The sequence below is a fragment of the Leptopilina boulardi genome, unplaced genomic scaffold (genome assembly GCF_019393585.1).
Source record: "Leptopilina boulardi isolate dan_hultmark-lab unplaced genomic scaffold, ZJU_Lbou_2.1 LbouV2_80, whole genome shotgun sequence".
Lineage (NCBI taxonomy): Eukaryota > Metazoa > Arthropoda > Insecta > Hymenoptera > Figitidae > Leptopilina > Leptopilina boulardi.
The window spans coordinates 434,410-449,303 of record NW_026138028.1 but is presented as its reverse complement, the minus strand read 5'-3'; the positions used below and the strand labels follow the sequence as shown (position 1 = coordinate 449,303).

Sequence of the window (14,894 nt, the reverse complement as noted above, 5' to 3'; positions counted from 1 at the left end):
AGTCCAGTATGACGTCATTTCTTAGAAGAAAAAAAATATTGCAATTGATTGCATCAACCATTAACAGATGATTAATATATAAATTTAATAAATTATTATTGTTACAAAATTATATTAAAAATATAGAAATATGTCAAAACTTATCAATGACAATAATTTCATTCATGAAATTGATTAAAATTAAAATGACATCAGCGCCCCTAACAGTCATATGAGTCACTAGTTCATTGTATTGATGAAAATGGCCGCTTGATATTGTATTCAGAATGATTGCAAATATTATTTCGGAATTTACCATGGAATCTTTTAATATTGTCTCAAATTTGGAAGTTGATGTTGATTCTGATTGTGCAAATATTACTTGTGATTGTAAGTGTCGATTAAATTGTAAAGATATTCTTGAAAATCAAAAACAATACGGATACGCACAACAGCCTTGCAATAAGAATTGTCACGCCTTCAAAGGCCGTCCTTGGCGGAAAAATTCAGGTATATTTTTGATAAATTCATTTTTATTTTATTGCAATTTAATGTTAAGATAAATAACTCAATGAAAAAGTTATTTTATATTGTTACCAATTTCCGAGATAATCTGCTTTCACTGTGTTGTAACTATATAACAGATGATTGCGTCTTTGCACGTTTTTCCTTTTGAAATTAGATGATAAAATTCTCAATGTTACAAAATTTAAAAAATGTGAAAGGAAATAATTTATTGTCTATTGGTAATAATTTTAAAATGCCAAAAGAAGGGAATATTTTAACCTTTTTTTTAATATAAAATTCATCTTTGTTATCAAAAAAAAGTAAATAATAGTTATGTATAAAAGATACAATCTTTACTAATTTGTAGAAATGACAGAATTAACGATAAATAAGAGGCATTATGTACATTCCCACAATTCATTATTTGTATATGTGTGTAATCAGTGTATAACTGATACAATTTTCATTGTTTAATTTATATAGTCATAGTTTATTTCAACAGTGTGTATATACAGTAATATTAAAAATGAATCGTTTTCTAAATTATCTCTTTAATGAAAGAATAATGAAAAGCCTTTGTAAAACTGTTTTAATCTATTTTTAAAAAGATTATAGTAATTATTCGTGTATGAAACGCATTCATCTTTTATTTAATGTGGTAAACATTATTTTCAGAACATAATATTACTAATAATAGACTTAATTAAATTTTTCAATTAAATTGCAAAAACGAAACTAATTATTATTCACTCTTTTAAAATTCAAGTCAATTTGAAATTCAGTTGAATGTTTTTTGAAAAGTTTTCATTTAATGTTGATTATAGAATTTATGTTGAAAAAATGCATCGAATTTTCGAGTAGTTTATCCCATACTAGAGAATCATTTACGACATGTGGGAGCGTGTGTTGAGAAAATGAAAATGTCTGTAATTTTCTAATTTTAATTAAAAAATTCTTAATTATTGTGAAAATGTATTTTTTACTCTTAAATTATATTTGAATCACTATTCGATGAATGATGCAACAATTTATTATTTACTTCCTGGTTTTTGTTAAATGATGCAATTTCTTTTTCCTTTTTTTTAATGTGTCTATATTTATTTATTTATTTAATTTTTCAGTAAAAGGTGCATTTTTTGAAAGTGGAGGCGGAGAAGTTTGGACTTATTGAAGTATCATATGGAGCCTTCTAGAAATCAATTGTACCTAAATTGGCAATCCCCTGTAACATATTATCCTTTGATCAAACAATCAAAGATGTATTCAACATTGAATTCTCCCAAATCCCCAATAGAGAAAATGGATTCAAAGCAAGCATTAAATATGCATATCCCCCCAATTGTCATGACACCTAAAAAAGGGAATATATTTCAAAATATGTACAATTCATTGGCAACAATATTTGTCGATCAACTCGCAAAAGTGCCAACAACATTGATTAATCATTTTACAAATGTCAATAATTCCTTGAGTGTCACTATTGTTCCAAATGAGGGTATAATATCACATGAATTTTTTAAAACTCTAACTGGTCATAAGGATCTTTTGCCAGAAAATATGTATATACAATGTATTCAAAATAAGGATTCAACATTTGAATTTATTGATACAACAAAATTGAATAATAAAGTTCACATACCAAAGGACGAATTTCTCGGTAGCACAAACGATTCTAAATTTCCAATTATGGATGATTTTGATTTGTGCTTGGATTTAGAGCCGAAGTTTTTATACGAGAAAGCATTCGACAATAATCATAGTATAAATCGAAAAATTATTAATGATAACAATAAATCGAATGATTGTAAAACTAATATGGAAAATATTATTGACAAAATTATTTCAAAGGACGAAATTATAAATAAGGACAAATTGGAGGAGGAGTGTGATACTAAATTATCTTCAAATAATTCACAATTAATGGAGAATATTCCCACGTCAAATTCATTTTCCAATATGTGGAATACAATTGTCAGTGGTGTAACAGATCATTTTCGTTCATTATCACCGGCACCAAAAGTTTGTATGAAAAATTATCAATTGAAAAATCGCCGAAAGGCAAATTGTGTGTCCATTGGACGTGGACGTGGTAGGGGAAAATCTCAATTAAGACGTAATGGTGTAAGTCAAAGTAGACATAGAAAAGAAAGAAGTAAACATCAAATTTCAACTGATATTCAAGATGATTTTGATACATGGGAAGAATTTGAATCTTACTCCGAATCGATTAATTGTCTTGGACCCGATGATGATTTTGACAAAATGATAGATTGTGACAATCCATCTTATTCGTTGAACTTTGAACTAATTGATATTAAACCGAAAAAAATTAAACAAAAAAAGAAGAAGAAGAATATTCTCGTGAAAACCGATATGTTCTCGATGAAAGTCAAATTTGTACCTGAATGTTCCTTGGGGGAAAGAGAGGCAACTTGTACCATAGATAAGACTGCCTTTCGTCCTAGACTGATTTCGGAAGCTTCTGTTGATTCTGAAGACAGTTACATTGTCTTTCAAACAGGCACGGATTCAGATTTCGACTGTTCAGATGAAACTGAAATCAGTGATAGCGACACTGATACCGAAAGTGAGACTGATGATGAACCATTGAAAAATAAGGTTTGTTTTTTTATTAATTTAAAGTAAATTAAAATTTCATTTATTTAATTAGCAGAAATTTTAAAGAATTCTTTATTTTTCAGGTTCGTTTTAATTTAAATCCGACGATTCACAAAATGGTAAAATGGGATTTTGCATATCGAGCTGCACGTCTTGGTCCATGGGAAGAAATGGCGAGAGATAGAGAAAGATTTAAGGATCGTATTTATTCAATTGGTCGGATTCTTGAACCCGTTTTATCATCTCATGTCAGAAATAAAATTTGGAATGAACGATTTGCAACTAAGGAATCACTGTAAAAGCCTTTATTGTTTTACTTTCAAAGAAATTGTAAAATATTTCGTTAACAAAAATTATATCTTAATTAGTCCACGTTAATTTGACGAAGAGAAGGTAAGTTTTAAATAAAAAAAAATTTTTTAAACTATTTAAATAGAAAACGATAAATTTTTATAAGGGAAAAACTTATTTTTAAAAGGAAAGAAATAATATCTCTCATTAATAACGCATTTATGCATGTTTTCTACTATAAAATCTTATAAATATAACGACTTCGAGCTTTAGTGTTTGTTTTGTAAGAGATTAATATATTAAAATAGAAATAATAATCATTTTTTAAATAATAGATTATTCGTAGATTATTATAATTATTGTTTAAATTAAAATAAATTTAATTAATTAGTATTATCGTAACTTTTAATTAGACTGCGATTTTGAAAATTTTTTTTAAATGTACAAAGTGCAATTTACTTTTGAATATTAAATTTTAAATTCTCTTCGCCAAATTATCTAAATATATTTAAAGAAAAAAAAGAAAATTTCAAGCGATAAAAATTTAATTTCCCTAAAAGTTATTTATAATCATGAAGACTTAAATTGGGACTTTTTTTTAATTAAAATTAATTTTTTAAAAAAATGTCTTTGTTAACATATGAAAAATGTAATTACAATTTTTAAATGTAATTTTTTCTAGTTTATAATTGTTATCGCGAAAAATTTTTGTTTGAAGTATTTATCGAGAATATTTCTATCACGCTGTAAGAATTCTATACATATGTATATTAATGTGTTTAAAATGAAAAGAAAAAAAAATTAGAAGTGTAAGTTTCTGTATAAAGATACACGAATTTCCACCCACGTGAGAATTCCGCATTTGGAAAAATTAATCTCACAATTAAAACAAAAATTACAAAGAATAAAATTGAATATTATAATATTGGTGATTATTTTTTTTTTTTCTCTTTAAGTGAAATAAAAGGCGGTATTTACACGTGATTGGGAAAAAGTGTTTAATATGTACATGTATTTTTATGAAAAATTCACATCAATAGTCGGAAAGAATTTTTGCAGATTTAATTGATGCATTTTTATCAGGTGCAATATTTCCTATTAGAAAAGAATTTGTATCTGTTTTTTTTAAAAAAAAAAAATATCAATTGGTCGTGAGAAGCAGGTCTCTTCATTTTTCCATCTGCATTAATTCTTTGTTTTCTATCGATGGTACTTGTATTTATGTAAAACTAATAAAATAGTTTGGATTCAAATTTCAGAAATATTATTTTAACTTTATTCTTTATTTATTAATTAATTTCAACTTTTCAAAATTAAATTTCGTTTTTTGCAAAAAAAATATTAAGACATTTAAAAAAATTTATAAACATTTGTTTCAGCAAGATTATTGATTGATTGTGTATTCGATAAAATAAGTCGTAAACTTTCTAATTAGTTAAAGAAAATTTTTTTTAAATTAATAAATCGTTTTCACTTCTTAAATAGTCACGCCAATGAGTTTTACTAACAAGTAATTCTAGAGAATTAACATCAACCATTTATACCGCAGGAAAAGTCTCTTGACGACGTTCTCATAACTTCACAATGGAATAATCATAGAAGCATAATCGTGTCAAGGGTAGTTATGTGATCGAGGTGAAGATTTCAGATTTTATTTTTGTGTCTTACAAAAAAAAAAGTTGAGAGAGACATAAAATGTAAAATTGGTGTTAAAACATGCCTTTTTAAAGAGAGTAGATATTTTTTTTTAAACAGGGAATATTGTTTTGTGCGACCATTCAATTGTTTGTTTGTTTTTTAAAGAAATAATAACCAAACTATGGTTGGACAATTATATCAGTTTTGAATGGGGCGCCGACCCCGACTAATTACTGATCTCACCGACGATTATATATGAAGAAATTTAAATGAACTTTTGAAACCCAGTAAAAGTTAACGGAAAACAATGAAATTATACTTTTTATGTACAATTGTCTTCTTTCAAATTTATTTATTTATTTTTTGTTAAGCAGTATTATTTTATTATTTATTTCCACCGAGATTTCTCAAAAGCTAAAAAAATTAATTTTAATGATAAAAGAAATTTAATTTAATTTATTACATAAAAATAATAAGTTAATTTAAAAAAATATACTAGGAAGAATGATAAAAAGGATTTTTCATTTTTTTTCTCTCGAAAAAATAGAGTATGTTTGTGTTAGAAAAAAAAGCAAACAGGAAAAGGATGGGCACGGGTCTAATCGAGTCAGTCAAAAGGTAAAGAAGTGTTGTAATGCTGGTAATGGAAACTACGTGGATACTTCATGGGCCAGTGATTGTATGACTATCACTGTTACTATATGAATACCAACTTCTTCATAAAAAAAAATATATATATATTAACAAAAGCAATTCAATGACGCATCATCTCACTGATTGTGAAGTCTACTCTACATGCATATAAATTCTATACTTATTTGCATTACACTAAAGGAATTTTAATTATTCAAATATTTTCTTCGCATCAATTCATAAACAAGAAATATTTACATCAATTTTATATTTTATTTTCCAAGATTCATGTTACACATATTGAGAAATCAATTTTTTTTTGTTGCAATTACTTACTATTTTATTGTAGCCAAAGTTTTTACATTATTAAATTTTTTTAATTACTATTATTAATAAATTATTATATTTTATATTATTTTTAGTATTTATTTTTCTTTTGTTAGTTAATTTCATTGATAAATTAAAATCCTTATAGTGATGAAAAGTAATATTAATGTAAAATTAAAAAAACAAAAAAAAGAATCGCATGGTTCGTTCTGCTTTCACCTCTTCACGATTGACTTATTGTAATTACAATACAAAGTTAAAAAAAAAATTATTTGAATTGAAAAACGAAAAACTATTCACTTTATAATTCCACTGTTTGTCCTACAAAGCGCAAACTTCCAAAAACACGAAACACCGTTATGGGATAAATAATCTTGAGGCCAGCGTGACCTGCGGCTCGGAAAAAAATATTCAGTTCACGACCATCTGATTTTGTATACAAATACATTAGAAAATATATACCTAAGTAATCTCACGAAAATCATTTTTTAATCATAATTTAAATTATTTAAAAACAGAAAATAGTACAAACAAAATTATATTTCTAAATAAATAGTCTAAAACAAAATTAATATTTAATTAAAAAAATTTTTTTTTGTTTAATTCGTATTCAACATACATGAATATAGAGTTGTTTAATTAATATTCAGGCAAATATTTGACTTATTTAATATTCCACAATTTTATAAAAGTGATTTTGAATGTGACTCATACTCTAACGTGAGCGAAATAATTAAAAAAAAAAAATTTTCCCATTTCAGATTCGATTATTTTACATCAAAAAATATATTACATAAGGTGGAGAAGACCTTGTGCAGCTTCCAAGAAAATTTCTTTTGCTTTGGAAGAGAGGATCCATGTCGTGAAACAACTTTCGCCTTTCTTCCCATTTCAGCGAAAATATCATTTTATCACAAATAATCATGTGTCTCATAGAAATTCAATTTCTTCATTTTACTATACTTTGATTTTATGTGACTTATTGAATCAATTTGAATTCAATTTTGAATACTAATCTGATAAAAACGGGTGATTTTTGACTTTCTAAAATTGTGGATTTTTCAAAACCTGTATGATTTTGAAAAGAGAGAGAGAGAGAGAGGGGTCTCGTTTTTTTCTATATTTAAATTGATGTCCTTGTGTAATTATCCTTTTTCGAAATCAAATTTCAAGGATTTAAATTTATTTTTGATGACAAAAAAGTCCAGTTTTTTTTTACATATGAAATTTACAATTCAGAATTACGTAAATTTTAATTTGTATATTTTATTTGTATTTCAAATTTTTTTTCCTATAATTCAAATTAAAATAATTTCCTTGCATTTATGAATCATAAATGTCGATGGAATTCCCAGTAGGAAATTTTTTTTCTCACAATGAGAAATGAATTTTTATTTTTCAAGACAGTATTCTAAAAATTATTTCAAAGACAAATTAGCATCAGCAAAAATGAACTTCAATATTTGTAATTGTTAGAGAAATTTGCAAAGAAAAAACTAAATATTAATGGAACAAATAACATTGGATCAATTGTTTGACCTCGAGTGACACCTTCGTGCTCCTAAGGACTTGATATGAGAACAAACTGATGTTTCTTTAGAGATTGGAGTTTCGAGAGGTGAGACACGTGAGAGCCGGTGGGGAGACAAATGGGGGACTCCGCCCGGTACTTAGCTATAAAATCCCGGCTGGAGGGTCAAACCCAACCAGTCATAATCGGTGAATCGGAAGTACGTTCCTTTTTTTCTGACAGTTAAAAAAAACAATCGGAACTCTTGTTTTTTTTAAATTCAGAAGATACTCACAATCATGAAACTCGTTTTCGTTGCCGCTGTTTTATTCATCGCCACGGTATTTGCCGCTGATGAAAAACCAGAAGATGAACGTCCCAGAATTTATAAACGAGTAATTCCCGCTGATGTCCTTCGTGGTAAGTTGTAAACATTGAAAAATAACAAACAAAAAATTAATAAATTAAATAATTTGAAAAATAAATTTTAAAAAACTTATATTCATTTAAATTATCATTGCAGATAAATAAAGTGAGAATTAATAAATTTTTTCATGAATGACAAAAAAGAAATTAATTTTTTATTTTAATGTAATTAAAAATTAGTTTCTATTGACATTGTTTTTAAAATAGAAAGAAAGTGAAGTAGGCGAGATAAATATTAAAATTAATAAATTATGTCCGTTACTTGAATTGAAGTTCATTGTATATATTGGCTGTATCCGATGTATCTTTAAGTGAAAGCGGTACAACGACTTTATTTACATTTTTAGTCCATGCACACTTGACTCGAAGACACGTTTCGAATTTCAAGTTCGTTGAACAAAAGAAAAAAAAAGTTCTATCAGAAATAATGCCAAATTTTTTAATTTTTTATTCAGATCCAAAACGAGAATTCTGAAAAGAAGTACTCAGACTTTTGTCAGAAAAAATTATTTATATTTCACTAATTTAACTTAATTTTTGAAAATTAATTAAAAAATTCAAAACAAAAACTTTAATTTAGAGCTGTGCAAGTTTTTAAAATTCGAACCGCTCCATAAGAATTAACATGGGCTCGAATCGAATATTCGATCGGAGCCCATACAAAATTCGAACTTTTGCACAGCTCTACTTTAATTACAAATAAATCATATAAATTAAATATTAATAAGTTAATTAAAATAATAATATGTAAATTACCTTATTGAATAAAATTCTGAGAGTAAATTTCTTCAGCGACATGTTTCCCTAGGCATTCAAATCTCCGGAAAAGGATATTAAATCATTGCGCCTGAAAGTATAAAACAAAAGTTATTTCCAGGAAAATTAAAAATTAACATTAATTACAAGGGACAGGAAGAGTAAATGAATATATTAAATTATATTAAAAAAACATTTTTCAAATTCAAATTTTTTTTATAAATAACATTTTATTAATTTTATATATTATATTAAATAACTTAATTTTATTTTATTGAAAATTGTACTTTAATTATTGTTTACAAATTTAATCAAATAGCTAATTGTTCAAAAAAAATTAGAATCATTAAAAATTGAAAAACAAGAAAATGATCCTATATATTATGAATAAGATGTGGCAAAATTCACTGGATTTATTGATAAATGAACAATGATTAAGTTATTATTATTTGTTTCTCTGTTTGGAAAGTAAATTGATCTTTTCGAGGTTCATAGATTTTAAAGACACGCCCCTTTAAAAAAAAGGAAAGTCAAGTTACCTTGGTGACTAGGCCAACTTTTTTTTACACCTATTTAGCATTGATCAATATATGAATACTGTTAACGCATTTATGATTTTTATTGTTATCGTTTTGTAAAACTAAAAATAATAATATACTTTAGGAAGTGATAAATTTCCTCATTTTAAAAAAAAACATTATAAAAGAATAAAAAAAAAGTTTTTGCCTCGATGACTTGTTTAATATTCAAATATCATTATCCAATAAAATTATTTTTTTAAAAAAAAGGTTTCGATTTTTTTTTAAGATGCCATAAATGCGTTTACGATAATTTCTAGATTATTATTTTTTTTATGAATATTTACCTCATTTCCTTTAAAGATGACCTCGTAATAATGCAATTATGACGAAGGTTCTATTATCGATTAAACTAATTTTTCTCTAGATCCGAAGGATTTTAAATAATAGAATTCATATTTCTTATGGACACGTCAGTAATAATATATAAAATCAGTCCAATCATGTAAATTTATTTCTTTGAATCCATTTTTTATCTGATGAAATGAATCCTCAATATGCTTTTATCCTCAAAAAAAAGAAATATAGTTATTATTTCTTTTCATAATCAAAAATTCAATTTTACTCAATTTTAAAGACAATTATTCTGCAATTAATCGCTTGAACGTACATGACCATGAGATATAATGTCATTATTTAATTATAATCACATTCTGTCTCCCGACAATCAAACAAGTTTCGTTCTTGTGTGGGGTGCAAACACATTTCACAATAGGGATCACTTGCATTGGTCAGAGAAAGTGTTTCGCCTTGAAGTTTCTATTATTACATTGTCTAGCGAATAAATTTGCGCTTTTGGAATTAGAATCATTATTTCAAAAAAATTTCCGAACCCCAAATCACTTTCTCTCAAAGTTTGTTGATCGAGAAGAATATTTATTTTTTATCTGTAAAAAAAGAATAAAAATAAAAGAAAATCTATTTCTAATCAATAAAATTTTATTTTAATTAGAAAAAGTTTTCTTTTAATTTAATAATAATTAATTAAAATAAAATTACTTATCTGCTTATAGATTTCCCCGGTATGTGTTTTGCTTCGACAAAATGTGCAACAATTGAACCAACAAAATCATGGGATCTTTCTCCCTTCTGTGGACGTTCTACTTGCATCAACGCTGAAGACAACTCTGGTCGTTTATTCGAATTGGTAGAAGATTGTGGACCATTGCCAAAACCAAATCCCAAATGCAAGATCTCTGAGAAAACTAACAAGACCGCAAGTTTCCCCGATTGTTGTCCAATCTTCGATTGTGAACCAGGTGCAAAACTTGAATATCCAGAAATTCCATCAATCCCACCTCCATCCGAAGGAGAAGACGGCAAACCAGTACCAGTACCAGCACCTAAGGCATAAAATACTATAAAAAAAAAGAAAAAATTACTTCCCCTTCTCTACACTGTGATCATTAAAAAAAAATTCGATCCAATCCAAAGACATTCCAGAAAAATTGATAAATATTTACAAAATCATTTCATCAGCAAACAAAGAAAAATAATTAAACAATATTTTTGACTAAACAGAAAAAATTGGATTTCCATAAAATTGTCTCGATTTTGCATTTTTTAACATCCACAATCAGCAAAACCGGTATAAACAAAAAAAAACAAATATATGTGATTGTAATTATATGTGATTAAATTAAAATAATTATTTAAGAAATCTTTGTTTTTGAATTTTTATTCACCAGTCTCCTATTTACCTAGATTAAAAAAAACAATAACAAAAAAATACTGTATCAGATAAATATAAAAAGAGATACTTGTTTTTTCTATTATATATGATTCAGTTTCCTCTTGTAATTAGAAACAACTGAATGGACAATTAAATATGCTGGAAACTTTATATAAATAGGGTCGAGGAGAATAAAAAGTGACGGTGTGAATTAACCTGTTCGCATTGTTGATGTCCCATCATCAACATAATATAATGTGAATATAATACATACATCAAAAAGGAAGTATTTCTGCATACCGGAAGCTTTTTTTTGACAATAGAAGCTAGAGTTGAATGATTTCACGCAACGCTCAACCAAAACCTATGTATAACTAAATAAATATACAATGAATATTGAATGAAAATTAAAATAAGACAAATTCAATTTAAAAGTAGATATATATATATATAAACTTCTCTGCTTTTTTTTAATCTGAAGGATAACGATTGCATCATAAATAATATTTTGCATTTATAATTAGCAATTCAGAATATTAAATTTACAGCAGGTGTCAATATCACAAGTATCCACATAATTAGTTTATATGTAATTATTAAAAAATAATTAATATTAATAATCTTTAATTTAACAAAAGCAATTAAAGGAAATGTAAGTTTTTCTACAGTAAAACATAAAATGTTCTTTATATATAACTGTCAAAAGTAAAAAGTTAGGCTATGTTTGTTTGTTTTGCAAAAAATAAATATTAAATGAAGGATGTAATTTAACAACACTTTTTCAAAATTATTTGAAGTCCAAAAATAAATAAAATATCAATTAAATTACTTAGCACAATAAATAAAACGCGCAAAATACTTAATTATTAAATATCCAATAATTTTGCTGATTATTTTAATGATTTTAATATTTTGACATTTATTTGTTTACTTTTTGACATTTTTATAACTAATTAATTTTCTTTAAGATGTCAACACTGACATCTGTTTAAAAACTAATTTATAGCATATTTCTCCGTCATTAATATTATTTCCTCCTTTTTTTATCTTTTCATTAAATTCCTAAAAGTTTGTTTTAATATAAAATATTTTTAAATAGTTAATTAATTAACAATGTTTTATTTTTAAATGATTTAAATATGTGAAACTTTGATTTTGAGTTGTGGTAGAACTGATAGTTTTGAATGTGCACAAAAATCACCAGTCACCAGTTGGCAGCACTGTACTGTTTCATTTTAGTGCATCATGGCGGACCCGTTGAGTTTGTTGCGACAATACAATGTCAACAAAAAAGAAATTATTGAACGTGAAAATCAAATTATTTTCGGTGAATTTTCATGGCCGAAAAATGTAAAAACAAATTACTTGACCTACGGGTAAGTCAGCTTTTATCTATTGCTTTTTATTTCTAAATGTCACCTTCAATCTGGGTGGTTCATGTCAACCTCCAAACATTTTCACATTTATTTTTTTCGCATATAATTATCAAATTAGTGATAATATATATTCAGAAAATTCAAATTGTTCTAGTAATTTTTACATAACTAGTAAGTTATAATTATTTTTTGTAAATTAAACATTTGGATTTAATTATATGATTTGCAAAACATTGGTGGTTACATGCATGACAGGCGGGTTCAATAATTTTTTCTCAAAAATTAGTTGTTCATAGTTAATTGATGAGCTATTTAATTATTTATTAATATTATAATCGTTATAAGAGGAATATTAGAAAACATGTTTTTAAATAAATAACGATAGTGCAAGATTTGTTTCAGGCTGTTTGTAAGGCAAACATAACCTTAAATGTTGAGTGTATTTTTGCTATAGCGGTGTACATTAACAGATAATTATTTTCTTCTTACACTTTTTTTTAGGTCCGGTAAAGATGGAACACCAAAGGATTATTATACACTAGAGTGCCTTTTATTCTTATTGAAACATGTTCAACTTACTCATCCTGTTTATGTACGACAGGCGGCAGCGGAAAATATTCCCGTTGTACGTCGACCCGACAGAAAAGATCTTTTGGCATATCTCAATGGTGAGACGGCAACATCGGTTGCTATTGATAAATCAGCACCATTGGAAATTCCCACACAGGTGAAACGTACTGCCGAGGATGGTCTTGAGAGTGGTTCATCGAAGAAGCCACGATTTGAAGAGACACACGTGCAAAAAGTCAAGGAACAACTGGCAGCAAGATTGGATGCACCAAAAGAAGCTTCAGTCACTGTTGACAATATAAAATCATTGTCAGAGGCAATGTCAGTGGAGAAAATTGCCGCTATTAAAGCAAAACGTTTGGCGAAGAAGAGAACAACAATTAAAGAGAATGACGATATAGGTATGGGATCTGATCTGAAAGTTATATTGGATATGGATGTTGATGATACAAAGGATATTGTTTCACGTGAACGACAATGGCGTACAAGAGCAACAATATTACAGAGTAGTGGTAAGGTTTTTGCAAAAAATATTCTCGCAATTTTACAGGGTATTAAAGCGCGTGAGGAGGGCAGACAAAAAGGACCTGTTGCACCAACACCGATGATAACACCAAGATCAACGCCAATGAGACCATTGCCACAACCAACGCAATACAATCGTTACGATCAGGAAAGATTTATTCGTCAAAAAGAAGAGACAGAAGGTTTCAAAATTGACACTATGGGCACATATCATGGTATGACCTTAAAGTCTGTGACTGAAGGTACAAATCCATCAATTAGAAAACCACCAACTGTGCCAAGTGCAACTCCAACGTCAGGTTTATTGCCAACATCGGCTGCTAAATTAACACCACAACAAGCAGCACAAAATAAACGACCCAGTAGAACGCCAATTATTATTATTCCTAGTGCCACAACATCTCTTATTACCATGTATAATGCAAAAGATATTTTACAAGATTTGAAATTCATCACCAATGAGGAAAAAAGAACACAAGGCTGTAAGCGTGAAACGGAAATTCTCCTACAGCGTAGAAAAGAAGGTGGTTTAACTGTTCCATATCGTGTTGTTGATAATCCACAAAAATTAAATAACGCTGATTGGGAACGTGTTGTGGCAGTCTTTGTCAATGGACCCGCTTGGCAATTCAAGGGATGGCCTTTTGATGGTAATCCCGTGGAAATTTTCTCAAAAAGTGAGTATTTTTATATTCTATTATTAACTAATAAATTTATTTTTTATACTTAGGATTTAAATCAGTTTTTATTTTACAAAAACTGTATTTTTTTAATTTCTTCGTTTATTTTTTTCAGTTTGTGCATTTCATATCAAATATGACGAAATGAGACTGGACGCAAACGTAGGGAGGTGGGCAGTAACAGTAATTGAATTGAGTCGAACAAAGCGGCATTTAGACAGGGCGGCTCTCATGGTCTTCTGGGAACATTTAGACAAGTAAATGAAATTTCTTTATTTTCAATTTCCATCAGTATTCGAAAATGCTCCGATAATTAATTTATAATAAAATTATATTTGTTCTTTTCTTTTAGACACATGATAAAGAACAAACCTCACCTTCGTTTCTGAAAATCTTTTTTCCATCAAGATGACCAGAGAGAAAGCTTAATAATATACCAGAGATATAGAGCACGAGTTGCATTAATTTTGACACGTGTGCAGAGCAAAATTTATTTACAGCAAAAATACTACCTTTAGCGTTTTTGGAGTAAAAATAAACCTCTTTCCTGGTTTTAAAAGACGAAAAAAATAATGTATCAGTCGCAATGAAAATTTGGCAGTTAATTTGAATCTCAGTGTCCTTTCCAATCAAGTTGTCTGCCCAGAATGTATTCACATTTTGTTTTTGTAAAATAATTTACTAATCGTAAGTGAAAAAAAAAATTAAAAATACATTTATCTAAGAATTAAAGTGTTATTGGTAACAATCGAAAGTCTATTTATTGATTTTCATTTCAATCAGGAATATTTTTAAAGTTAACTATAT

General features: G+C 27.3%; 3 protein-coding genes and 1 long non-coding RNA gene across 4 annotated transcripts; 3 read left to right on the top strand and 1 right to left on the bottom strand.

Annotated features, from left to right (window-relative positions):
* Positions 1 to 216: 216 nt before the first annotated feature.
* LOC127290786 (uncharacterized) lies at positions 217 to 4,649 on the top strand. The gene is made up of 3 exons (XM_051319578.1): positions 217 to 489; positions 1,608 to 3,105; positions 3,189 to 4,649. The coding sequence occupies exons 2-3, from the start codon at positions 1,666 to 1,668 to the stop codon at positions 3,402 to 3,404; spliced, it is 1,656 nt and encodes a 551-aa protein (XP_051175535.1). The 5' UTR covers positions 217 to 489; positions 1,608 to 1,665; the 3' UTR covers positions 3,405 to 4,649.
* A 3,032-nt stretch (positions 4,650 to 7,681) lies between these two features.
* LOC127290787 (uncharacterized) lies at positions 7,682 to 10,924 on the top strand. The gene is made up of 2 exons (XM_051319579.1): positions 7,682 to 7,924; positions 10,278 to 10,924. Exons 1-2 carry the CDS (start codon positions 7,804 to 7,806, stop codon positions 10,616 to 10,618), a joined length of 462 nt encoding a protein of 153 aa, XP_051175536.1. The 5' UTR covers positions 7,682 to 7,803; the 3' UTR covers positions 10,619 to 10,924.
* LOC127290788 (uncharacterized) lies at positions 7,935 to 10,271 on the bottom strand. Its single transcript, XR_007844477.1, has 3 exons — positions 9,552 to 10,271; positions 8,687 to 8,777; positions 7,935 to 8,401 (listed from the first exon to the last, which is right to left on the bottom strand). It is a non-coding gene; the product is annotated as an uncharacterized LOC127290788 (long non-coding RNA).
* A 1,220-nt stretch (positions 10,925 to 12,144) lies between the features above and the next one.
* LOC127290782 (parafibromin) lies at positions 12,145 to 14,835 on the top strand. Its single transcript, XM_051319574.1, has 4 exons — positions 12,145 to 12,312; positions 12,814 to 14,084; positions 14,203 to 14,344; positions 14,440 to 14,835. Exons 1-4 carry the CDS (start codon positions 12,182 to 12,184, stop codon positions 14,474 to 14,476), a joined length of 1,581 nt encoding a protein of 526 aa, XP_051175531.1. The 5' UTR covers positions 12,145 to 12,181; the 3' UTR covers positions 14,477 to 14,835.
* Positions 14,836 to 14,894: the final 59 nt, after the last annotated feature.